At 35.4% G+C, this 16,361-nt stretch overlaps 2 protein-coding genes across 4 annotated transcripts in view; both read right to left on the minus strand.

Annotated features, from left to right (window-relative positions):
* Window positions 1-4,949, minus strand: part of rabgap1 (RAB GTPase activating protein 1) — a 102,680-nt gene extending 97,731 nt beyond the window's left edge. For 2 of the 3 annotated variants that reach the window (XM_016483397.1, XM_016483395.1), the window contains exon 1: window positions 4,875-4,949. The gene's annotated coding sequence lies outside the window, so the exon portion shown is untranslated. The remainder of the gene's footprint in view (window positions 1-4,874) is intronic. The other variant, XM_016483398.1, reaches the window with a different exon arrangement.
* Window positions 4,950-5,963: 1,014 nt separating this feature from the next.
* The window catches only part of LOC107686479 (roquin-2-like), a 30,051-nt gene continuing 19,653 nt past the window's right edge, over window positions 5,964-16,361 (minus strand). The window contains exon 19 of the mRNA XM_016483517.1: window positions 5,964-10,304. Coding sequence (XP_016339003.1) covers window positions 10,184-10,304 — 121 coding nt within the window. The 3' untranslated portion in view covers window positions 5,964-10,183. The remainder of the gene's footprint in view (window positions 10,305-16,361) is intronic.

Here is a 16,361-nt window from a genome sequence, read left to right on the forward strand (position 1 = left end):
TCTTTGGATTTGAGACTTTAGTCTTTGCAACTTTACAGATCTTCTTTATGCACCAAGAGCTTGTAACACTCCAAAGAGAAAAGAAAAATTGAAATCGCATCTTATGACCCCTTTAAACTATGCATACATACATGATGCTGTTTTGTTTAAAGTTGTTTAAGCAACTTAATTAATTATAATTGGTTTATAAACATTATTTTAAACATTATGCAGTTTTTTCACAGATAGTCATTTTATCTTATGCTTTGAATAGACGTGCATTAGTATTATTTTGCTCGATTCTCCCTCTTGTGGCCTCAGAAGAGAAGCCAAAAGCTTTTCTTCACCCTAACTGAAATTATGCATTTTAAATTTGAATATAATTCAAATTTTGATCATATTTAAGTACAAAATTCGGATTTAGTTTTTCAGCCATTTTGACAGCCCTAGAAAATAAAGCTTTGTTGACACAGACTCTAGAAATAAAACAGTAAGAGATAAAGCAAAATAAGGAAAGGCAGTACGAGAAAGAAAGAGGGTAATAATACACGGAAACAGCTAGTAATACATATTTAGTGAGCAGTGAGCGTAGTCTGCATCAATAACCTTTACAGCTGCACCTGCAGCTAAATCACCAATATGAGGGTATTTGCCTAGCTGTACTAATCAGCAGGAAGCCTGTTTATGCAACAATAGAAAAACACTTTTAATTCTGTTTTTTTAGCACAGAATACAAAACAATCATGTAATTACGAGTTTTTAGCTCTCAATTCGGACTTTTTTCTCGCAATTTTGAACTTTCTCACAATTCTGAGTTTACATCTTGCAAATCAGGTTTTTTTTTTGCACAGACTTTTCAATAAATTCAGTATTGCACGATGTGAACTCCGACTTACTTTCTTGCTTGAGTTTATTTCTCACAATTCTGACTTTTTTCTCAGAATTGTGAATTTACATCTTGCAATTGTTTTTTTTCCCCGTGAGGAATACAAACTAAAAAAATATCATTAAGACTTTTTATCTAAGAATTCAGGCTTTTTTCTTGCAATTGTGAGCTTACATCTCGCAAAAGAATTGCAATGAAAAAAACGAACAAACAGTGAGATATAAAGTCCGAACTACGAGATAAAAGTCACAATTACCTTTTTTTATTATTATTTTCTTTTTTTTTTATCCTGTGGTGGAAACAAGCTTCCATAAAACATTGAATAAGCAAAAAAAAAAAGACCATCAAGACGGGTTTGTAGTGGTAGTTCAAATGTCTGAATGAAGCATGTGGTCTCTGTCAGTGATATGGAGTCAGGGTGCGGTTGCACATGGGCCAGCTGTCTCACATACCCCCGAGATGAGAAGCATCTGTCATTGTGCCGTTAAACACATGGTCAGCCACTGGGCCTTTCTGCCTGCCCTCTGCTCACACATCACTCAACTCACGTGATCCCATGTGTTTTGGGAAACGATTCAACATGATGTCCAATATGTGCATATGGAAGCAGTGGTGCTGCAAGTCAGTTATTTTTTCCAGATGAAGACAAAGACCCTTGAGCTTTTCGCCATCACTGCCTTGGCAACATAACATCCACTGAGGAGCATGTTTATTGTTGAGGAACACAAGCGCATGGGAATTATAACGTATTTATAATGCTTACAGTCTACTATTAGGTTTTTCAACCAATGAAACTGTTCATATATGTGTATATATACACAAGATACACAGACACTACCGGTCAAAAGTTTGGGATCATGACGATTTTTTAATGTTTTTGAAAGAAGTCTCTTGTGCTCACCAAGGCTGCATTTATTTTATCAAAAATATAGAATTATTGCAAAATATTGTTACATTAATATTAAAAATAACCATTTTCTATTTTAATATATTTTAAAATGTTATTTAAAAGCTGAATTTTCATTTGAGACATTTTTTAGGACTTTTTGTCTTTGATGACCATTTACTTAAAATACAAATCTTTTGTATTATAAATGTTTTTATCATCACTTTTGATCAAATTAACATGTTCTTGCTGAATAAAAATATTTCTATTTTTTCATTTACCACAAACTTTTAAATGAGAACGTAGCACAGTTTTCACAATTGATATGATAGAATATATTAAGAATGGAGAAATTATGCTGAAAATGTAGCTTTGTATCACAGGAATCAATTACATTTTACAATATAATCAAATAAAAAACATTTATCTGATATTGTATTAATATTTCGCAATATTACTGTTTTTACCAACTTTTTATCAAATATATCTTGTGCTTATTTCAAAATACAAAAATTCTTAATGATGTGTGTGTGTGTGTATGCACACAGACTTGTGGTTTACTATTATATAACTATATATTAAACAGAAAATTATAAATAATAACATAACTAGAATTAATAATAACAATAACTAAAAACTTTCAACAAAAATAAATATATTTTCTGCAACAGTACAGCTGTGGTCTATGTCAAACTGCTTTCAGGCTAGGCTTTTTGTTGCGTTGCTCACTTTAAAATGAATGGCTGAGTAATTATTAAAACAATAGATTAAATAAATACGTTATTTCACCTGTCGGGGGAAAAAAACAAAGCTACCAGTCTGGGTTAAATCTTAAGGTGTGGCTGTTCGTACCAGAAACATAGTTCCTCCAAAGACAACTGTTATGCAATCTGAAATCATGTTAGCAACATGAATGTGCGTTTATGAGAGCTGAACTCACTGCTGGCAGTAAGTAATGGGTATATCCGCCTCTGAGTTGGAGGAATAAGGTGGTGTTACAATTAGTGATCTTATTGTTTTCAATCAATTAATCTTTTTTTTTTTTTTGATTAATGAATCATTCTCACTGACTGCTCTTTCCCGTTTGAAGTGAATACCAGCTTTTCAGCCTTGAGGTACAGTTACAAATTAAAAAAGTTCATTTCAATAGGAACCCGTGCAAAAGAGCAAACAATTTCACCATGCAGATTTCACTAATATTCAAGTGGCGCTAACCTGCTTGGTTTTAAAAAGTGACTTCTGTGTGAGCTGAGCTTCAAACTTTGCTACACTATTAGGGATGGGCGTATCGATCCTAAGTATCGATATATCGATACTGACGCGAGTATCGAAAGTATCGATACTCAAACAAAAAATATTGATACTAAGGTGTGTTTTATTTACCAGTAATTTTGTTAATTTAACAAAATATATATATATATATATATATATATATATATATATATAATAATGCGTACAATATGCATTGAATTGGACGAATAACCTTTGTTAGCGAGTAATTGTGTAGGATATAACTATTTTCCTGCTCATCTGAACACACGCAAATGTTGCAAGACAGAACCAATCAATCACAGAGAGTGTTCACTCACTTCTGACAGTGCATTCAAACAGGGCTGCGTTTCCCAAAAGTATCATAAGAAAGCATTAAAGCTTTTGGGAACGGCAGCCCTGAACAATGCTTATTAGAGGACAGAAGGACAGAGTTATTATCATATATCATCATTATATAATACCATAGTTTGTGCAATAACAGTTATTTAAATTGAACGTTGAAAGATAATATTGATCATGTTCTATTCTGTAATGTTAATAGAAATCATACACTGTCAGAATAAAAAGGTTGCATTTTATGCATGCAAAGTCCCTTATGAAAATGAACCATGGTTTTACTAAAGTGACCATAGTTCAACTGTAGTATCTGTAGATTTGAATCATGTGTAAACAAAAAACATATTTGAACCATGTGTAAACAAAAATATAACCTAATAAGTTACAATTAAGGCGTATTGAATGTTAAAATGCGTTTTAAACAAAGTTAAGTGCGTATCATTACCCATTTTACTCTTAGTAATTTAATAATTTCATAAATTTCATAATTTAAAAGTTTAGTTCAGAAGTATCGAATCGGTATCAATATCGACGATACTGCCTTGAAAAATATCGATATCGTATCGAAAACAAAATAAGTGGTATCGCCCATCCCTATACACTATTGACAACAGAAAATGGACCGGTAATTTGACCACACCTTAAAAGACTGGCTATTCCACGAGCCAATAGCATTCGACCGCTGTTTATGACTGAGCATTTTATTGGTTGACTTACTAAATGAACACCTCCCCTTCACTAAACAGGTCGTTTTGAGTCTGAAAGGGAACTGAACAAATACTTACTGTGGCTCTTAGTCCTGACAGATAATTGGAGAAACAATAACATACTTTGTTGTCATAATAAAGGAAAATTATAACACTCAGGAATTACTTGAATGCATGATTCAATGACTTGCTTATTACACATAGAAAGACAGTCACTTGACGCCACCTATTGGCGTAACAACCTGAACTGCAGAAAGAGTCACTGAACAAACAGTCAGATGTTTTTGGCGGATTTAGCGTTACATGATTCGGTTCAGAATCACTAGCTAGTACAGTCAAACACATGACCATCAAAACACATCCAACTAGATTCAGGATCGTTACACATGCGATAACATTTAGTAACGTTAATGCAGCTATGTTTGCATCTATTGCGGATGATGCATTTCTACCATGAGAGGCGAGCAAATCCTCTAATTATATCTTATATATGCTTAGACAGTAACACACAAACAACGTCCTTGTTTTTTTTTTTCGATTTTTCTTTGTTTAAAACAGAATCTGTCACAAAGATGGGGATGTGCGCTGTGCAGACAGCAGATCTTTGCAGGTTTTGTGTCATGCAGTGAAGCAGAGATCAGCACACGGCCTTTAACGGGCTAACACACTGTAGCATGCTAGCCTCAAATCCAAATCTGCATATATTGTGTTATATCTTCCTCCTAAAACGACTAAACTTCTGAATAGCGAAACGGACGTGTAGAATAAGTAAAAACACGGAGGTGTGCATCGTTGCCACTCATCCTACCTGTTTCCACAAAAGCTTTTTATTCCAGAGAGGCTTGACATAACAGCGATGAACGTTAGCCAGCAACAGTGCTGCTGTAAACACAAACCAAACCCCGCACGAACTGCGCATGCGCCGCCGCACTCGTTGGCATTCTTCGGAATGGAATCGAATACTAGCGTACTGCTTTCTGCGCAGTATGTACTACATTCTGCATACTGCTAGAGCATGTTTAGAAAGTTGTGGAAGAAAAACATTTCAAACAGTAGTATGCTTCACTGTTGTCATTTTAAATTATGTTGCATGTTTACCTGAAAAGAGCAGATCTGATTATAATTTAGAAAATAAACACAATTTCACATTTTTTATCTATTTTGCATAACATTTTGAAACATTTGGCAGTCCAATTAAGTAATAAGGCAAAAAAAAGAGCAGTTAAAAATCAGAGATGATAGTAAATGCAAGTTGAGCATGTTGTATACACGTAGGCCTACTGTAGAAAAAAAAGTAGAATGTCAGTATAGAACATTCCAAAGAAGAACCGCTGTATACTACAATAGACCTTAGTCAGGGTAGAGCCATATTTTTACTAGACAGGAATAAAAATAAGGCTGTGAGTGATAGAAGTACAGTGTGTTCAATAGATTTTACTTTTGTTTAACAACCAATTGTTCAGATGAAACATCTTTCTGAGAAAAAAAAAATACTTTCAGGAGATAAAACAGCTTTAAAAGTTTTGGGTTGTGAAAATGATAATGAATAAATTCATTATGGTGTCTAAACTGGTTAAGGTCTATACAAGTGGTATTTGGTGGTATGGTATAATGCAGATATAGGAACATGAAGCAGTATGCGGTTTGGAGCAAAATCTTCCTCTGACTGATTAGCATGTATTTCCTACTAACTGTAATCTAGTATTAAAATACACTATTACAATCTTTTGATTTACAACATTCTGAGGCTAGTGTATTGTTAAATATATATATATATATATATATTCTCCAGTTAAGTAGCCCACCGTCACGTGCCATACCACCGTACACCAGCAGATGTCATGCTTATTCATAAAACTGCATCCTGGGGGTATAAGAAAGAGTCTGAACACTCAAGTGATGATGTAACTGTGTTTATTATCTTGGCATGCAACTACATGTCATGACCTTTAGATTCATCTCACCAGCTTGCCCTACATATCAGAGCCAAGCTTAGCCAAGCTACAAGAGCAATAACAAACAAACAACCAGTAAGAATCGACTGTGCGTTGGCTACATTTCTATATATTCTTCCTTGCATTGCCACAAGCAAAAGGGAAATCTTTGCCCGGTGGTATTTAAAAAGAAACAATATGCAATATAAATAATTTCTACTATTATTTCATCAAAAGATATTCCTGACTTTTAGACTCTCTCTCTGTGACCATAAATAGCCTCATATATCTGATTATATATAATAAAAATGTGCAGTGTGTCCATCTAATGATGGCTCTGGTTGTATAAAATGACGGATGCCCATCTTCTATTCATTTACAATTGAATCGAACAATAGATTTGCAAATAAAATGTCTAATACAGACGTAAAAATATCCAACACATCAGTTCGTTTTTGCAGTTGCATACAGGACAAAAACAAGCATCATCACAACCAAACACGTCCTGCCCCATTATTACAGCTAAGCAAATTTGTAAAATTTAAATGCAAACAAAACTGACATTTCCAAGGGGGAAAAAAAACTACAGAACTATGGATATAAAACAATAACAATCATAATCCTGATATTAATCCATACAAGCAGACAGTAAGTGCTATAGGAAGTGAGTAAAATGCAAGATACAGTGCAGGACATTCACAGCACTGGGGTGTTGTGTGACACAACTACACAATCATACTTCCTTTGCCAAAGAACCTCTTTGCCAAAGGCAGCATGCATGATACAGGGCTGAGCTGGGCAGATAAACGAGTCAAACGTACTAATAAGGCTTTGCTGCATCGCAACGGGTGATAATATAGGAAAAGTGACATTTTAAAGGCAATTTGATAGCTAGAGAGAAACTTAGAGCGGAAACTCGTATCGTTACCAACCCAGCGCCATTTTTCAAAGTCTCATATCAGATGAGGCCCAACAAATAGAAGATAAACCAAAAATAAAGGCAAAAATCCTTACATGTGCACTAAATCAACAAGTTATGCTTAAACACACTAGGACTCAACCATTCAAAATTTCTGTATATCATTCAAAAAGCATTTCGCAAAAAAATGTCTTTGCTGGAAGGTGCAGCTGTAACATCGCCTGTCGAAAAACGCTTCAACTGCAGGAGGCAAAATGAGATTTAATGAGACAGCACTTGAGCCGAGACCAGGAAGATTCACTCCACATTTTTCATTTTAAGTGGAAAAACACTAATACCACATAAGTAAAACCGTGATTAACAGTCTTAAGTGATAATGCATTCATATTCATATTTTGTTCAGGCTTAAGACAATATGCACATTCATACACTAATTCAAACATATACACACACTTAACTGGTCCAGGCAATACATTTAACAAAAGAGAAATCAGTGACCGGAGAAAAGTATTAAACAAAAAAACAATCCTGTCATAAATTAGATACTGAAATGCTATTTTAAATGGGAGAGTTTTTCTATGCGCTGTTACACAGTTTTCATTTCCTTTCAGGAACACTACAGTGCACAAAACTACATGAAAACACCAGCAATCTTGGAGTTACTGTGATTATTTTCCCTCTATTTACTCTTAATCAAGCAGGAAATAATCCTCAAAAACATGTGATGGTTTGTAGATACTGTAGGGTTGATTGTACTTTCAAAATGCTGACCAAACAATTAAAAACTGATACAAAATATCCCAACAACTTCATGGAAGTTAGCAATGTTTTGTAATAAAATAAGGGAAAACAAGAATTTTGGAAACTAAAGAACCCTAAACTCTAATCATCTGTACTCTTCAAACTGAAATTACAGGAAGCAACAACAGCAAAAATAAAAACCGAAGTGACCTTTTGACTATTCTAAACAACAGACAGGAACTGTCACTGGATTAGGCATTTCATACACACTAAACAATTCCACATCCTCAAACAAGACTGAACTGTGAAATTCTATTGGGCTGTTTGTTGCTTATAGCTAATAGATACAGCTCACCCAAAAATGACTTTGTTGTAGTACACAAGTCCAAGTTTTAGACCATATATTCATGGTCTTGGTCTTGACTCAGTCTAGACTCAGACTCAATCCTCTTCTGGTCTCTGTCTTGACTCAAAGTCAACACTCTTCTGGTCTCTGTCTTGACTCGGACTGGGCCTTCTTCTGGTCTCTGTCTTGACTCAGACTTCTTTTGGTCTCTGTCTTGACTCAGACTCAATGCTCTTCTGGTCTCTGTCTTGACTTGGACTGGGCTTTCTTCTGGTCTCTGTCTTAACTCAGACTCAATCCTCTTCTGGTCTCAGTCTAGACTCAGACTCAACACTCTTCTGGTCTCTGTCTTGACTCGGACTGAGCCTTCTTCTGGTCTCTGATGGTCTCTGTCTTGACTCAGACTCTGCCTTCTTTTGGTCTCTGTCTTGACTCAGACTCAACACTCTTCTGGTCTCTGTCTTGACTCAGACTGGGCCTTCTTCTGGTCTCTATCTTGACTCAGACTCAACACTCTTCTGATCTTTGTCTTGACTCAGACTCAACACTCTTCTGATCTTTGTCTTGACTCAGACTCAACACTCTTCTGGTCTCAGTCTAGACTCAGACTCGGCCTTCTTTTGGTCTCTGTCTTGATTCAGACTCGGCCTTCTTTTGGTCTCTGTCTTGACTCAGACTCAATACTCTTCTGGTCTCTGTCTTGACTTGGACTGGGCTTTCTTCTGGTCTCTGTCTTGACTCAGACTCAATCCTCTTCTGGTCTCAGTCTTGACTTGGACTTGACATTCTTCTGGTCTCTGTCTTGACTCAGACTCAATCCTCTTCTGCTCTCAGTCTAGACTCAGACTCATCTCTCTTCTGGTCTCTGTCTAGACTCAGACTCAATCTTCTTCTGGTCTCAGTCTGGACTCAGACTCATCTCTCTTCTGGTCTCTGTCTTGACTCGGACTGAGCCTTCTTCTGGTCTCTGTCTTGACTCGGACTGAGCCTTCTTCTGGTCTCTGTCTTGACTCAGACTCAACACTCTTCTGGTCTCTGTCTTGACGTGGACTGGGCCTTCTTCTGGTCTCTGTCTTGACTCAGACTCGGCCTTCTTTTGGTCTCTGTCTTGACTCAGACTTGACCTTCTTCTGGTGTCTGTATTGACTTGGACTCAGCACCTCTTCTGGTTGCTTTTTCGACTCTAACACAGACTTGACCCTCTTCTGGGCTTGGTCTTGACCCAGACTCGACCATTATCTGGTGTTCGTCTTATCTCAGACTCAACACTTCTGGTCTTGACTTGCCGAAATTATTCAGGCCTGGACTCGGACTCGAACAATGTAGTGATTAACTACATAAATTCCACATGCAAAATTATTATGAGGCTTCATAAGACTTGGAAATAACTTATAACGTAATAACGTAATAACATAATAACGCAAGTCGTATGGCCCACTTTAACGCTGTGTTTATGGTGATGACAGAATGACAGAACCTTCATTTTTGGGTGAACTGTTTCTTTTGGATATTTCTACAAAATATTGAATACCTGTAAAATGTCTCTTAGAGATACCAGACATATAGCATAATCCACACACATACATTTAAACAATGATCAATGAATGGCTGTTTCAAACAATGATGCCCAACAAACAATAAATGCACAAAACATTTCAGTGGCTAACACTGCAATAATATTAATAATAATAATAATTAATGCATGTACTATAGATTCCAAGCACCTTGGTTATTCTAAATATATATTGGAAGAGTCTGCTATATAATCATCATACAGTAGATTATGGTTTCTTCAGTGTGCTAAAAGCTAGTGAGAACCGTCTCTTCTGTACAGAGTTACGGGACATGGGTAATTGGTTTCCTGGCTTGGAGAGAGTTCTGATTGGCTGACATCGAGAGTTACCTGAGGTGGAGTTGTGACTCAAAGTGAACATTCATCCACAAGCAGTGATTAAGAAAAACAAACAGACTCTGAACAGATGATGAGTGATTACAATTACAGGGCATAGCTAGCTCTTATGAAGAGAACACATGAATACAGAAGGCTTTCGGCTGCGTCTCGCTGCCTCGATTGACTCCTATAAGGGCAACTCTACCTTCTACCTAAGGAGGATGGTGGATTCTTGGCATGAACCTGTGGAATTAGAACATGAGGAAACTGGTGTTTTCAGCCCGCCTCAATTCCCGTTTAGCAGCATCTCAGGTCCTGGACTGGGTCGCGGAAGGTCTCCAAGTCTGGGCGAGCATGTCCTCATCGACATCTTTCCCATACTGAGGTCTCCAGGGGAGAGGGTCTTTCTGTAATACCATAAATCACCATAAGAGAAATAATAAATTACATCTCTTAATAATACATAAACAAGCTTATCAACTTGGAGAAATGGGAGAGAAAATGCTTCCAATATTTGTAGTTGTTGATGTCAAAGGTTGTGCATGGTAAGTTGGTACACATTCATCTGTCATACAATAATATGGCTAATATTAATACAATATCTACAGTTCCATGTTATGTCAATTCATTTGCATATTGTTAGGTCTATGCCAGTGTTTCCCCTGCCATTATATTAGGGGGCCCCCCCTTGAAGGTCAAGTTAATTTTATTTAATTTTATTTTCTCTATAGCGCCAGATCACTTAAAGTCATTTAAAGTTACCTTTCCTATAGAACACGTCTATACCTTGTTCTTTTATTAAACAAACTAAATAGCCTTATGTTATTTATCTTATTTACACGACGGAATGTCATTTCGGTCTCTACATTACATGATCGCACTCTCTGTATCGCGCACAGCGGAGTTCCGCCCCGAAGAGCGTTTCGAGAGCAGCCGGCTGTCTCAGCCGCCGCAGTTTCTCCAGAGCGACTGCAGGACCACTGATGACGACACAGCTGTTTCACGATTGGCCAGATTCCCCGCATGACAACAATCACGTGTGTTTCGGGTTTATTCTAACCTTTTCAATTCCAGTAATGGCCACAAATCTGTGTTTTTAGAACAGTAAAAGCTTTTTTACTGTATTCGCACTGTTATATTGAGTAACGTTTATCATAAAACACTGATAAAAGCATATATACCCCCACTTTATTCGTTTTTAAAGAGTATATGATTATGTTGAACTTAATTCTTGAAAAGATGTCGCTGTATTAAGCAGTATATAAAAAGTGTTTCTGTTGCTCATGAAAACATTTCTGAAACGTCTGTGTATTTGACAAATATTGCATTTTATTCACTTCATCTGTGATGGACTATGCAAACACCGCGTGAGTGTCACTAACGGGAGCAGAAAGTGTCCGGCTTGACGGCTCCGTTTTCAACTCCATCCCTGACTGCAAACGGCTACTTTTGTTGACCGCAGTCTGTAGCCATGGTTCAAGTCGAACGCACCTATATACACACAGAAATGTAAAGGTATTCACGGCAACCCATCAAAATAAAAGTTTGGTTTCATTTGAAGACTTTGTGGCAGAAATACATTTAGTAGTACTACTACTACTACTAAAATTGTTAAAACCTCATTTTTAAGGAATAATCATACAATATTTCTTCAATGTTTTAATTGTAATATTAAATACCGTTTATTTTCCAAAACATTTAATTTGTTTAATTTTCATTAATTAAAAGATAAATTAAATGCCTTCAAATTTTGCCTTATGTATGCCTTAATAAATGAATGCCTTAAAAAATGTAAATACACAACAGAATTTCTGAGGGGAAAAATCATAAGGCTATTGTAGGAATAAATGAAACTTGTTTTTATGCTTTCAAATAATTAGAAATGCTAAAACACAGAATTTGATAACAATAAACATAAGGTTGGAAAAAAATAAAACATTTCATAGGGCCCTAAACATGTAATTTTTGTTAAACTTTTAATAAATTGATGTTAAATTGTTTACAGTAAGTTTCATGATTTTAATAAATTAGACATGATTTGAAAAATTGAAAAAATGCTTGCACAGTTGCTTCTTTTTGATGTTTACCGGCTTGACGGCTCCGTTTTCAACTCCATCCCTGACTGCAAACGGCTACTTTTGTTGACCGCAGTCTGTAGCCATGGTTCAAGTCGAACGCACCTATATACACACAGAAATGTAAAGGTATTCACGGCAACCCATCAAAATAAAAGTTTGGTTTCATTTGAAGACTTTGTGGCAGAAATACATTTAGTAGTACTACTACTACTACTAAAATTGTTAAAACCTCATTTTTAAGGAATAATCATACAATATTTCTTCAATGTTTTAATTGTAATATTAAATACCGTTTATTTTCCAAAACATTTAATTTGTTTAATTTTCATTAATTAAAAGATAAATTAAATGCCTTCAAATTTTGCCTTATGTATGCCTTAATAAATGAATGCCTTAAAAAATGTAAATACACAACAGAATTTCTGAGGGGAAAAATCATAAGGCTATTGTAGGAATAAATGAAACTTGTTTTTATGCTTTCAAATAATTAGAAATGCTAAAACACAGAATTTGATAACAATAAACATAAGGTTGGAAAAAAATAAAACATTTCATAGGGCCCTAAACATGTAATTTTTGTTAAACTTTTAATAAATTGATGTTAAATTGTTTACAGTAAGTTTCATGATTTTAATAAATTAGACATGATTTGAAAAATTGAAAAAATGCTTGCACAGTTGCTTCTTTTTGATGTTTACAAATTTGTTCCACAATATATTCATATGTGGTTTGAAATTTAATTTGAATTTGTTTTGAATGTTTCTAAATAAATAAAAATAAAAACTATCATAACTGGGAAAAAAGTGAACATTAAATACAGTACATTTTCATGTTTACAAAACTAACTAAAATAAAATAAAAATGGCCATAAATTAATTTTTCGAATAAAGAATAAAAACAAAATAAACTGAAAATATATAACAAAATGAAAACTTCTAAACTATAATAACCTTCTTTTTGAATTATGCTATGTAGTGAATAATTCAAAGAATCAGCAATTCTGGACACAGTATGTTACTTATATTCAGCATTGCAGCTATATATCGTGATACAAATTGGCAAAGTTTTCCTCTCTTTCCACACTGACTTCACTGACAGTTGTTGTTTGAGTATCTTGACATTGTGCTGATGCTTACATCATTACTACAGCAACCAATGTAGATACACTGGATATTGACTACAAACAAACTGATCCGATTTCATCACTCGCAAAATGACAAGCAAACAGTCAGCCCCAAAAGGGTTTCGAACACCCAATCAGATTCGTTTGCAGCAGGGCTTGAAAACGAAAAAAACAAATTTAATCGGTTCACACCGAGCAGAATCGATAGTTTAATGTTTATGTTCCTGCGTTCCTCTGTATTATTACCATTCCGAAACCGGTTCAGGTAGAAGAAATACTGGTTAATAACATTATTTTTAAAAAAAAATGTATTTGCCTATAATAATAATAATAATAAAGTACAGCGTTTTCTTTACTCAAAAAGAAAAAGAAAAATTATCTGGTAACGTTAGCCTATAACCCGCTGCGCTTAGTCACAGCCAATATAGCATCATCTTTTCTAGATTTTGGCCAAATGTAGGCTACTAAACAAAAGAAAAAATCTATCAACACTTTTAAGACATTAAAGTATTTTTAAGATATTTAAAAATGTTTGCTGCATTGTTAAAAAAAATGCTACTTATATAAGATTGCGTTTTGAGAGTGAAAAAAAACATAAGTCGCGTATAGGCTCAGACATTCAGATGTCTACATTCATAAATAAGGTAGGCTAAAATGCCGGTAGGCTAAAGCAAAATGTTTACAAACATTATAAACACAGTTATTAGTTTCTCTCCACAACAAATCCTCTAAAGTTAAGGCTATGCGTTTAGGCTATAAAAACGTCAATCCAAAAACAAATTAATTTAAGGTGAAACTGATGCCTACCTCGCTCATTCGGCACAAATCCAAATGTTTCCATATTCGCAATGTATCTGGATGCTAAAATATTATTTATTATAGGCTAGGTTTTGCACTTTCATCGACTTAAAACATCATCCTTCACATCGGCTATATCAGCACAGTAAAGCCCCGTTCACACCAAGAACGATTAACTATAAAGATAACTATAAAGATAACGATATTAGCGTTCACACCAGTGAACGATATCGTCTGTTTATTCTAAGTGCACGCACGTCTGCCGCTTTAAATTCTCGAGCTCGTTACAGCAGGATGGATTCTGATTGGCTGTCAATTTTTTATCGTTCATCAGCTGGAGAAAAATCGTTTTGAAAGTGATTCCAACTATATCGTTTCTCTTTGTCTTTATCGTTATAGTTGTGGTAGTAGCTATTCTTTAATATTGAGAACGATTTTTAGAACTATATCTTATTCGTTATCTTTATAGTTATCATCCTTGGTGTGAACGGGCCTTAAGGTGCTGGTCACGCTGAACGCAACAAATTTTGTACAACGGAGCAATGTAACTTTTTATTAGTTTCTTTAACTGTATTTTATTTTGATATTGAACAGGCTGCAATGTCGCAAAAATATGTTGTGTGTGCGCGTGAGGTGCCGGCACGATGGTCATACCAACGCTGGTTGGTTATACAGATAGAAGCAAGACATTATTCAAAACTGTCAAGCTTTTGCAAAATAAATAAAACTGTAAAGCTTTTGCAAAATAAAGAAAACTACTTTCAGCTGTCTTGTTTTCCTTTCCGAGAACTTTGGAACGCGTTACAATGAACCGTAACTCAGCACATTTTCTTCTTTCGTTTTGTTAATCTGTCAATGATTTAAGTGAAATATATTTTGTGTATATGCTTATATTCCTTTTTATGTAAGCCTGTAGTTTTATTACGTTTTCTCCATTCACAGAAGCGCTGCAGTTGCGTGTGATCTGTTGAATCCTTCTTACACTATCCTCAGATAAACTCTAACGCCGGTGCATTGCCATTGCGACTTATGGTGCGGTCAAGTCATGTCGGATAGATCGTATTTACGAGTTGAACGCACATGAACTCCACCACAAAGTCGTTTTTATGAGTGGGAAACTCGAAATGTTCTTTAAGCCCCGAGTTTCCGAGTTGGGGTCGTGTCAATGAGAAACATGGCGGAATCGATGGATGCAACATCTGTAGTTGACGGTAAATTTTTGTTTAAATTGATAGTTTAGTTGTCCTATAAACTTAAATTGGTCATGTTCTTGTTACGCAGCTAGTTAATGAAATCCAAGTTAAAAAATGCTATCATTTTTGCACTTATAGGTGAAAAATCTTTTGATTTGCCATGTTGCATGTTTTAAAAATATTAAAAACGCAAAACACACCTGATGCGAATTCTTTGCTCTTCATTTTCTATAAGCAGTTAACAGACCCTGTTGTATTTTCTTGTAATTTATTAAAAGAAGGTACACCGCCATCTTGTGCCGACTAAACTGACCTGAACGCACCTGACGTCGTAATTACGACTTGTCAACTCGTAAGTACGAACGTCCCAGGAGGACTTGAACGCAGCATTACCTATGATGAGTTCACAGCTGAGCGGGCATTTCACCCGTTGGCGTCAGCGTCACATTTGCATAGACCGTACTACCATGGGTGTAGCTTGGCCTGGCTCCCCCATAGCGATTTAAGAATTTTATTAATATTTATTTCTATTTATTTCTATGAAGTAAAAATGCATATAATGCAGTTAATAATACATGTAAAAATTAATACGTAAAAGTTAATACATTTTAAATTGTTATTGTAAGTAAATTAATAAATCAAAACAAACTTAACGTCTCCCTCAATCTCATTTGCGTAAGAATTGTCACATGACGAATCTGCATTTTGGTGGATAATAGACTTAACGGTAATGCTTGCCTGTTGTGTGGAATAAAATGATGTTCCGCGTTTTTAACAACATACACGAACTGCAGAGAAATCTGGTTTAGCCGCACACTACTTTTATGCCGACCATTTACATCCAAATGTTATTTAATTTTCACAGAACACAACCTTTAAATAGATTTTAGATATAAACTGTTTATCGTCTATTCAGTAAGACTAAATAAAAAGTGTGCACCTCATTGTGCATAACTTGAATCAAGTCCAACAAATGTCTGTTTTAAAAACAGTGGATGAGTAATTCACTCCATTCACTCCTTAATAAAAGCCTCCTTTGAGATCGTTTGACAGACATGTTTATTGTGCATTTTAAACGTGTTAAACGTGTTGTTTAGTGTGGCAAAATAGAAGCGCAGCTGTAATTCGCGTGCAGTGTATCCGGTTCCCATGACAACCTCATGCGCTTCCTGCTGCTGCTCTATGTAATCAGAGTGTGAATTTGTGAATTTTCACTAGCAAAACTAAAATGTGTTTAAAAGTACGTCTGACCAAATCCACCGGTTCGGTTTG

The sequence above is a fragment of the Sinocyclocheilus anshuiensis genome, unplaced genomic scaffold, assembly GCF_001515605.1.
Source record: "Sinocyclocheilus anshuiensis isolate Anshui unplaced genomic scaffold, SAMN03320099.WGS_v1.1 scaffold838, whole genome shotgun sequence".
Taxonomy (NCBI): Eukaryota; Metazoa; Chordata; class Actinopteri; order Cypriniformes; family Cyprinidae; genus Sinocyclocheilus; species Sinocyclocheilus anshuiensis.